Source organism: Rhinolophus ferrumequinum, chromosome 20 (genome assembly GCF_004115265.2).
Source record: "Rhinolophus ferrumequinum isolate MPI-CBG mRhiFer1 chromosome 20, mRhiFer1_v1.p, whole genome shotgun sequence".
Classification (NCBI taxonomy): domain Eukaryota; kingdom Metazoa; phylum Chordata; class Mammalia; order Chiroptera; family Rhinolophidae; genus Rhinolophus; species Rhinolophus ferrumequinum.
In genome coordinates this window covers 31,799,127-31,809,057 of record NC_046303.1, presented here as the reverse complement: position 1 = coordinate 31,809,057, position 9,931 = coordinate 31,799,127, and the positions used below count along the sequence as shown (strand labels likewise).

General features: G+C 41.8%; 1 protein-coding gene across 4 annotated transcripts in view; it reads left to right on the top strand.

Moving 5' to 3' along the window:
• Nucleotides 1–2,037: 2,037 nt before the first annotated feature.
• PPP1R9A (protein phosphatase 1 regulatory subunit 9A) overlaps nucleotides 2,038–9,931 on the top strand; it is a 267,141-nt gene continuing 259,247 nt past the window's right edge. For 3 of the 4 annotated variants that reach the window (XM_033088319.1, XM_033088318.1, XM_033088316.1), the window contains exons 1-3: nucleotides 2,038–2,063; nucleotides 2,722–2,928; nucleotides 4,198–5,821. In XM_033088319.1, the coding sequence (XP_032944210.1) occupies nucleotides 4,427–5,821 (1,395 nt within the window). In that variant the 5' untranslated portion in view covers nucleotides 2,038–2,063; nucleotides 2,722–2,928; nucleotides 4,198–4,426. Of the gene's footprint in view, nucleotides 2,064–2,432; nucleotides 2,466–2,721; nucleotides 2,929–4,197; nucleotides 5,822–9,931 lie in introns of those variants that run through there. The other variant, XM_033088317.1, reaches the window with a different exon arrangement.

The following is a 9,931-nucleotide window of genomic DNA, read 5'->3' as shown; positions in this document are numbered from 1 at the left end:
TCCAATAGAATAGCCACCAGCCGCCTGGAGCTAATGAATCCTTCCAATGTGGCTAGTGGGACTAAGGAACTGAAGTTTTAATTGTGTTTAATTTTAATTTGGAGATAAATACCCACATGCGTTGGACTAGTACTGGTCTAGTAGAGCCTTCAAACTTTCAGATAAGTGTTAGAAGTGGAAAGTAGATTATGGGCAATCCAGGAATCTTCAATGATCAACATTATATTTTAAAAACTCGGTCATTAATTCCGTTGGTATGACTTTTTCCAGAAGTTTCATATTTCAAAACATGGAAATGCAAACTAACCCGATTCTTCAGGCTGCTTTTGTGTGTGAATCATCTTCTTGCAAAGAGGTGTAAGACTGATTTTATTGTCACCTCTACCCCCCTCGTCTACAGACAGAACTCAGTGATTAGATTCCTGCATTTACTTAGGTTATCCTCCTTAAAAACATGGTATTCCATACTACAAGTAAATGACAGGAACTTTTCCACTAAATTATCCCAGACAGCACAAATGTTCTTTCCAAAAATGGAGACTGGAACCAAAGCCGCCTCACATTGCCTGTTACATCTGTTTATGCTTAGAGACGTGACATCTACTTTGTAGACAGAGAATACCAATCTCTTGGGAAAGCACCCAGAATTTGGTGAGACTTGAAGAACACAATTTCACTGTTCAAAATAAAAGATACATAGACTTGAGTAGCTACAAAGCCCCTTTGGAATTAAGCTAGAAGAAAAGTTTGCTCCCAGAGGATAGAGTCTGTGTCTAGACTTGCCAGAGTTCCTATCCAGCCATAATCATTGACTAGCTGATAAAGCTGTGGGTAAGTTGCAAAACTCAAACCTCAGTTTTCCTATCTGTAAGATACAGATAATAATAGTTCTGTTGCAGGAAGTTGTGTAAGTCTTTGAAATGGGCAAAAGATTACTGGTTGTCCTTTCAATGGAATGCTGGATGTTATCTACAGCACTGTGGAGTTTGGTGGTTTTTCAGTTGTCTGCACCTTTGACTGCCTTTTCAAGGCTATTTTGCTAATCTATAAGCTGTAGAAGTTAATGGTAATGTAAATGGCTCATATCTACAGAAATGTAAAATTATTTTGTTCCTTAGAGACAGAATTGTTACTGCCTGTAAACAGATAATTCAAAACATTGCGGTTTAGTGCCTTATACAATATTTACAGTTTTGCCTCTATCCTGATTGTTCATAAAGGTCTTGTTCTTCACATTCTCATTTGAATGTGTTGCAATATCTTGCGGGATTCCTCCCCAATTAATGAATCAAATAACATTTTTGACACATCTTTGTTTTATATTTCTATGAGTCATTATTTTTTACCTTCTTGAAAAATTATCCCTTAAGAGTTTCTACTCCGACCTGAACTCCGTAGAGTTTTTAGGATTGGTTTAAAGGTCAACATTGACGATCATGATCAGTTTTATATTTTGCAGTCTAAGGCTGTTACACTTCCAGTATTTTTTGGGGGGCAAGGGCAATAGAAAGGAGGAGGTACTGAGCATTTATAGAAGTGGTGGTCTCATAAACATCTTCTGATGAGAATGTCTGAAGACCTCCTCATCCTTTTCCTTTTAGCAGTGGAGCCTTAAGGTCAAGGTGGGTGTCAGGTGGAGTGCAGTCTGTTGGTGGAGGCCACACGGAATCTGGGATCTGGGATCTGGGCCTAGATGTAGGCCTTGGGCCAGGAGAATGGCCCCGGGGGTTTAGATCCTCTGGGGTCATGGAGTTAACGGTAGATTTTGTGGGACCCCTGCTCCCGCTGAGTTAACACCCAAGCAGAAAGGAGGTCAGGCCCCAGAAGGAGAGGCCTTGCCCCAGGTCGGACAGGCCCCTCGCCCACCGCCGAGGGGGTGGAGCGGCCTCGCCATGGGCCAGTGCTTTTCGCCCTCGGTTGGCCGCCAGAGGCTCCCTCTCTCTCCCTCTCCTGGGATTTTGCTGCCCGGCTCGCTCTCTCTCTCTCTCTCTCTCTCCCTCTCTCTCTCTCTCTTTCTCTCTCTCTCTCTCTCTGCGGCCCTAGAGTTAATCCCATCAGCCGAGGTGAGGCACCTGTTACCCCAGGCCTTCCTCGCCCCGAGGCCTGTCCCCCGTTACACCCTGACTCCCTGGCCAGCCCAACGGCCCGGCGCGGGTGACCGCACGTGGGCGCAGCCCCTTCCCCGGCCGGGCCCCCGCCGCCCCAGGCCCGCCCGAGTGTGCGGGCGCAGGGGCCCGGCCGCCGCGCGCCTCCCGAGGCAGCCCGCCGCGGGCGAGGCGCGCGTGGGGGCCGCAGCGCGAGTGGAAGCGGCCGCCCTCCGCGCTGCGTTGTGAGGAGCGGGTGGAGGGCACGGAGCGGGCGGCGCGGAGCCGAGCCGCGGCCACCGGGGGGCGGGGGGAACCTGGGAGGAGGGGGTGGGAGCCGCGGCCGCCTGACCCTCCCCGCCGGCGGCGGCTCCCGCTCGGGTAAGGGGGAGGCTGTGCGCGGGGCGAGGAGTCGGGGAGGGTGAAGACGAAGAGGAAACAAATTGGGATGTACAAAGGCTGAGTTGCAGGCTGGGGGTGGGGGTGGCTTGTGGTTGGGAGCGGTAGGTTGAGGATCGGAGGCACTATCAGTAGGATCTATTGTTTCCTGGCACATTGGGAGGAAAAACAAAGGGATTTATGATCATTGCCCTGTAATTTTTTTTTTCTTTTTCCTTTTTTATTTTTATGTGGCCAGGGAGCTCAGCTCTCCCCGTGCCACACTGGGATCCGCCTGGCAGCAGCCGGGAGCCGCAGCCAATGTGCTAGGACTTCAGGTGCTTCTTGGCACAAAGCTAGACTGCGACCTCCTACCGTAGCGCTTGGCGTCACCTGCTCTCCCGGCCCTGCCCCGGGGCCGAGGGATTGCGTCCCGAACCAGGCTTGGGAATCGGCCGCCTCTCAAGTTGGTGTTATTTATGTTTGTCTTTTGTGAGGGCAGGTTTTGAATCCTCCGGCGGCCCCATCTCCCCCGCCCCCGCCCCCTTGGGTTCGAATTGGCGGGGGAGGGAGTTAGGGGTGTGCGGGGGTGGGGAGGGGAGGGCGTGTAAGCCTTCAGCAAATGTCAGGGTAGAAGGAGATTGTCGATGCTTTGGGGGAAAAAAAAAACAAAACCCAAACCAGGCACCACACTCTTAAAGCCTTTCTTGTTTGTCTGCATGGGCCATGCATGCGTGCTGGGCCAGGAGCCGAGTTTGGAGAAGATTTAAGTGAAAGCGTGTGCTTCTTCAGCTGATTGTGCGTGAGGGTGATAAGGCTCGGCCTAACGTTAAAAACAAAAACAAAAACAAAATGAAAAATCTTTACAACTACATTGTCTGCTCCTCAGAAGATTTTGAAGTACTTGATTGCTGGCCTATTGATATAAAATCCAGCAGTGGGCTCTAGGAGACCAGCAAGCCTGCATTGCATTGCATTTTGAGCTTGTAGTAATTTAGAGGCCAAGTCGGAATAAACAAATCAGGGCTATGGAAAGGTTTCATGGTACATTTGCTTTCTGATTGTCACAGTCTCATGCATTTATTCCCATGATATTCTACATCCCACTCTATAATCAATAATATCCACCCTTAGGAAACTTCCAAATATTTGGTAGAACTAAGAGTGAAACTTACTGCCATTTAAGAACTTTCTTCTGCTTGTTTTAGTCTGAAATTGTACTAATGTTGCTTTGGGGATGCTGTAAATGAGAATATTGGATCAGAAAGAGGCAAATAAGCCTCTATGGGTATGTTTTGGAATTTGTGAACATAGATTCCAAACTTTAATTGTACTTACACGGAAAGAATAAGTTCTACCTGATGTGGAGTCCCAAATGAAGTTCATTTTTCTGGACAGTTTTATTTCTTAAAGATGTATGAACTGCTGGTTTCTTTAAAGGTCACTCACGAAAGCAACCAAAACTTGGGCTAAAGTATTGCTTTCAAGTGTACTTATTGTGTAACTTGTATGTGTGTATGTGTGTGATATTGGTTGAGATCTCCAAATTGTGTTTGAAACATTTTTATTGCCAAAGACCAATCAGAGTTATAACATTTAAATTCTTGGCTTCTAAATTCCCATTTCAGTAAGTAATTTCCTGTGTTTGAAGCCACTTTGAAAAGTGTGTATTAGTTGACTGAACATAAATTCAAACAAGTAAATGAATTCAGAAATTCATTCTTTTCTATTACAGATGAACCTGTAGTCTTGCTTTGAAAAAGCCATTTTGTGTAACTCTTGACTGAATAATTTCCTATAACACCTGTTGGGAGGATCACTGACACAGTATGCCATTTGAAAGGTCTTTTCCTTGAACAAATACTGGTGATTAGAGAAGAGAGGTGTTCTGTTTTTTTTTTTCTTTGTTTTTTTTTTTTTTTTCCTGATCATTATGAACATTGGCTTTTCACCCTGAAGTCAAAATGTTGAAAACCGAGTCTTCAGGTGAACGAACCACTCTCAGAAGTGCCTCTCCTCACAGGAATGCATATAGAACTGAGTTCCAGGCACTGAAAAGTACCTTTGACAAACCCAAGTCAGATGGAGAACAAAAAACAAAAGAAGGTGAGGGTTCTCAGCAGAGCAGGGGAAGGAAATATGGCTCCAATGTCAACAGAATTAAAAATCTGTTTATGCAGATGGGTATGGAACCCAATGAGAATGCTGCCGTCATTGCCAAAACAAGGGGGAAAGGTGGACCTTCATCTCCTCAGAGAAGAATGAAGCCCAGAGAATTTCTGGAGAAAACAGATGGCTCAGTTGTTAAGTTGGAGTCCTCTGTTTCAGAACGAATTAGTAGATTTGACACAATGTACGATGGCCCTTCATATTCTAAGTTCACAGAAACTCGGAAGTTGTTTGAGAGAAGTATGCATGAATCAGGACAAAACAACCGGTATTCCCCAAAGAAAGAGAAAGCTGGGGGGAGTGAACCTCAGGATGAATGGGGTGGTTCGAAGTCCAACAGAGGCAGTACTGATTCCCTGGACAGCCTTAGCTCCCGGACAGAGGCTGTCTCCCCAACTGTGAGTCAACTGAGTGCAGTATTTGAGAACACCGACTCCCCCAGTGCCATCGTTTCTGACAAAGCTGAAAACAATGAATACTCAGTGACTGGGCATTATCCCCTGATTTTACCATCTGTGACTGTTACAAATCTTGACACCTTTGGTCACCTTAAGGATTCTAATTCTTGGTCTCCTCCAAGTAAACACGGTGATGATACAGAGGATGCTCAGAAGAGTATTACAACTCCAGTACCAAAAGTGGCTTCGAAAAGTACCTCTCTAGCTTCGATGCCTAGTGAAGAGATACAGCAGAGCAAGGAAGCCGAGGACTCCACATCTAACCAAGAGACTCCTGACAGAATAGACAAAGACATTCCTGAGGAACCTTGTGCTGAGAATAAGGCAATGCCCGAGTCTGACATCCCTTCACCACAAAATGAACCTTTAGAAGACCCTGAAGCTAATTTGGTTGGGAATGAGGCAGCAATGCAACAGAAGAAAGAACTTGCAGGTGGTGGTTTTACCTCTGCTGATGTTTCTGGATCCAGTGGTGGGAAGGGAGTATCTGAAGATTCAAATAATTTTGAGAGTTCCCATGTTTACATGCATAGTGACTATAATGTGTATAGGGTGAGATCCAGGTATAATTCAGACTGGGGAGAGACAGGCACAGAACAGGATGAGCAGGAAGATAGTGATGAAAACAATTCCTATCAACCTGACATGGAATACTCGGAAATCGTTGGATTGCCGGAAGAAGAGGATATTCCAGCAAATAGGAAAATTAAGTTTAGTAGTGCTCCAATTAAGGTAAGTATGTTTTCTCAGTTTGTTTTCAAAGTTTTTTCCACGTTTTCTTTGTAATCTGGCCTAGCTGTATGCAGAATAGATTTTGACAACTAGAAGGAATTCAAGGTTGTTGATATATACAGGTTGTTCAGGTGATTTTAAAAGGTCGGAGTTTGAGAGCTGTCCATCATATTTTCTAATGTGCTTTGCAGTTGCATAAAGCAGTACTGAGTAATAGTAAAGTTGAAGAGTTTGGGGACTGTGAGATACATTCCAATGGATTAGAGTGAATAGAGTGAATAATAACACTGAAAACCAAAAGTATTAGCTCAAACTAGAGTTACTTCTTTAACTAGTTTTACTTAAGATTACCCATAAATAATAACCTTTTCTGAGTCTAAACACGAGGTCTAAGGTATAATGTACAATGGACAATGGGAGAGTTATGGTAACCTTGAAATAATAATATTTATTTCCTTGTTTAAAAAATCTTAGTTATCCCTTACTTAAGTGTAAGTGGATTGTGAGGAATGTTGGAACTTTTTTTTTGTACTGCTACTTGGTAGTGAAAGTTTGATTAATGAAAATATATTAGCGGACTTAAGCACTTTAATGGAAAGCTATCTCTGTAAATAGCTTTGAGTTCAGAATTTGATCTGTAGCTTTAAAATGAAATTTTGTGAAAGGAAGTTAAGTTGATTTCATGGATTTATTTTTACCTCTTAAAAACTGGGTAAATACCATCTGAATTCAGATTCTCTATTCTAACGACTTCACTTAGTTAACATTTGGTATAGAAGAATAGCACATAATACATTAGCAGTGGGTGGGGAAAGTTATTAGCTGGTAATGGCAATAGGGGTAGGAGGTGGTTGGTTGAGTATCAGAATCTCCTGGAGTGCTTTTTAAAAGTGTGCTTGCCCACTGGCTCTGTCCTAAGATTCTGGCATGCCCTCCTAGGGAATCTGGAGGGTTGCAGTGGCAGAATTGTGTAGTTTGAAACCACTTTCTAGGGGCTTCTAGCTTATAAACTGTGTATATATGATTGATTTGGAATTTGATATAGTATCTTTTAAAATTTTCTTCTCAAAATCTAAAAACACTATTATCATTTTCATCTTATGAAACCCCCATATAAGGCTGTAAGATAAATATTTTACATAGCGAAGAGAAATCTGATCTTGCTTGAATGATGCAATACTATTTTGAAATAATCATCTATGAAATTATCTACAGGTGTTAGCCGGCAAACTTTCATTTCATTAGTGTAAGGCAAAAGTTCTGGATCAGAATGGGCCATGTCAAGTTACTGTGTTTAAAATAACTAGAGATGTGAGTCTAGTTTCTGAGTAAGGTAACTTTCTTTGTAGCTTTGATACCTTTGTCATTCCACCCCCCTCACACCTCCTCCCCCCCTTCCCCCAATTCCAGGCACTCTCTTTAGTGAGTTTGTTCCAGGCCTATTCACTGTGCTCCTAAGTTTGACCATTCATGTCCCTTTTGCAGCTCTCCTTTGAACATTATCTTTCTACCCTTAGGAAGAAAGCAATAAGATTAAATTGTTTCACATCGAGCAAAGCAAGAATAACTGAAATGAACTCTTCAAGGAGTTCGTTAAAACCAGTGACTGACTCCCTAGCAGCTTATGAAAATTTATCAAGTAAAACGCTACTCACTAAACCAAGTGGAGCACCAGCTTTGTATTTGGATCCTGTACTGCCCAAAACATAACTGCACAGTAATAGATTTAATAGATTTAATGAATTTTTCAGGATTTGTCATTGAAATGTGGTTATGCAGATGTGGTTAGACCAGGTTTTGGGGTATGATATTTTGAAATTCAAGTGATTTTTTTCTACTATTGCTTATTATAACAATAAGCATTTTGCTTTTTAATTTTCAAATAATAAAGATACTATGTATTTCATATAACAAAGAATGAAATCGAATACATACATTTAAGTTTAACACATTTCATCAAGAACATAGATCAAGCCAAAGATTGTGAAACAGAAAGATAATGCCCTGCGTTTTAGTGGGCAGTTAACAGTACTATTTGGAGTGGATTAAGTTTGCAAACAGAGGAGTCTTTCTTTGCCTTTTATAATGAATAACACAATTACTTTCTTGTTGTTCTCATTGTTTAACATGTAAGTGGATTCACTTGGAATTTTGAGAGCTGCATTTCTACTGGATAGTGGTGGTGAGGGTAGTGTTTAGATTAATCACCAATTAAGAGTTTTGTCTCAGAAAGTGGTAATAATTAAAGTCAGTAAATATTTATTGAAGGCTTATCATGTGTCTGTTTTCATGCTGTTAGCTTCAGGAGACAGAAACTTATACGATTACCTCTTTTCTCAGGGAACTTGGAGAGTCAGTTCTTAAACACATGGTATTTAAAACCCATGTAACAGTGTAACAACTTGTGCTGAAACATCTAATGTCCTGTGAGTAGTTTAACTGTCCTTGGCTGTACTAGATGGAGTGCACAGAATTCCGTAGATCATTTGCAAGGGAAGACATTCGACCATTCCATATGTGTGTTTCTTTATTCTTTTTATAAAGTCTTATTTATGGAATGTGAAATTATGATTTCCAACCTAAACCTTTTCCTTTGAAATTTAAATACAGCCCCTCTTTCAGAAGCAATAGGGAGCACAGTCCTTACAGGAATGCTCTGTAGAACTTTGATATAGTTTTCATAATACTCTCCTCTCATTTTTCACTAGGGTAAATATTCTCACCATCTTTAGCCTTTTGTTTAGATCTTGTTTGTCTTTGTGTGTGTAATGATGTCCTCGGTTTCTATGTGGATTCTTCTATAGATGTTTTAAATAAACATTTTCCTTGATCTTAAATCTTGGTCTTAAATCTGGATTTAGAAAAACATCAAAATACGAGCTGATCTTTCCTGTGTAGCATATTCCTTAAACATAATTGTTGATGACTTTTAGAAATGGTTGGGTTGCTTTTTAATGGATAGGTTAATGTGTTTCATAGTGGGAAAGTAAAATTAATAATAGGAAATATAAAATCCAACCTTGAGATGTGGAATGAAGAAGTGTTATGAACTATGCTAATTAGAGATGTAGAATTATGCCTTCATTCTCAGGAATATCTCTAAACCAAGGGATTAAATTAATTAAATTTGTCTTAGATAAATCAAGGCTAGAAAGGATGACATTTTTCATTATTTTTCCTGTTAATTCAGAAAATTTACTGAGCCCTTACTATATGTCAGGAACAATGCAAATGTCATAGATACATAAAATGACTGGAGCTGATCAAGTCAGAAACTGCTGGTAGGTGGGAAGTGGACGACCCAGTAGGGATGTTTCTTTGGCTGTTCTATTCAATTCTGCTCTTGGATGATCTTTCTAAAGTCACTATAACTTTATTAAGGAAGTCATAACCCTTTTTCTGTTTCTGGTAGCCTTATGTCCTTTGGGTTGGGGTTCTTGAAACGTAGTGCATCTGAAAGAGGGCATTTTTCTTAATTCCCAGCAAGAAGGAGATTGCAGGGTTCACGTTGAGGTGCATCCTGCTATACTTTTCTGAGTGTTTCCCCAAACTGTATGTGTAGAGCTCTACAGAGCTGGGTGCAAAGGAGAGTCTCCAAGGGCCAGCGTCCTTCTCTAAACCTTACGTGACAGTTGTTGAGAATGGTTCCCTTAGCGTTTTCTCCCTCATTTGGGGCTCTGAGTTGTCAGGGGGTACACGAGGCCTTTTATTCAGGATGGTATTCATTGCATAGTTCTGAGATCCAAATTTCTGTCTCTGTGGAGCTTTTTCTTTCTAACTGTCTTGCTCAGTGCTTCTTAAACTTAATATGCATATGAATCACCTGGGGATCTTTTAAAATGCAGATTTCTGATGCCAGTAGGTGTTCTGTGGGCAGTTACCTTGATGCAATGGTTAGCCTCCAAGTATACTAGCAGCTATTTTAGAGGTTATGGAATACACAGGCTCAGCAACCACATTAAAAGGCCTGAATCACATGATTTATCAAATCAGTTTAAAACACACAGCAGGAAGCAAGAGGAAAGCCCCAGGGTAAATGAATCCACTGACAGGGCAAACAAGGTTGGAAGGACCACACTGAGGTCTGAGTACACAATATTCCTGTATCCT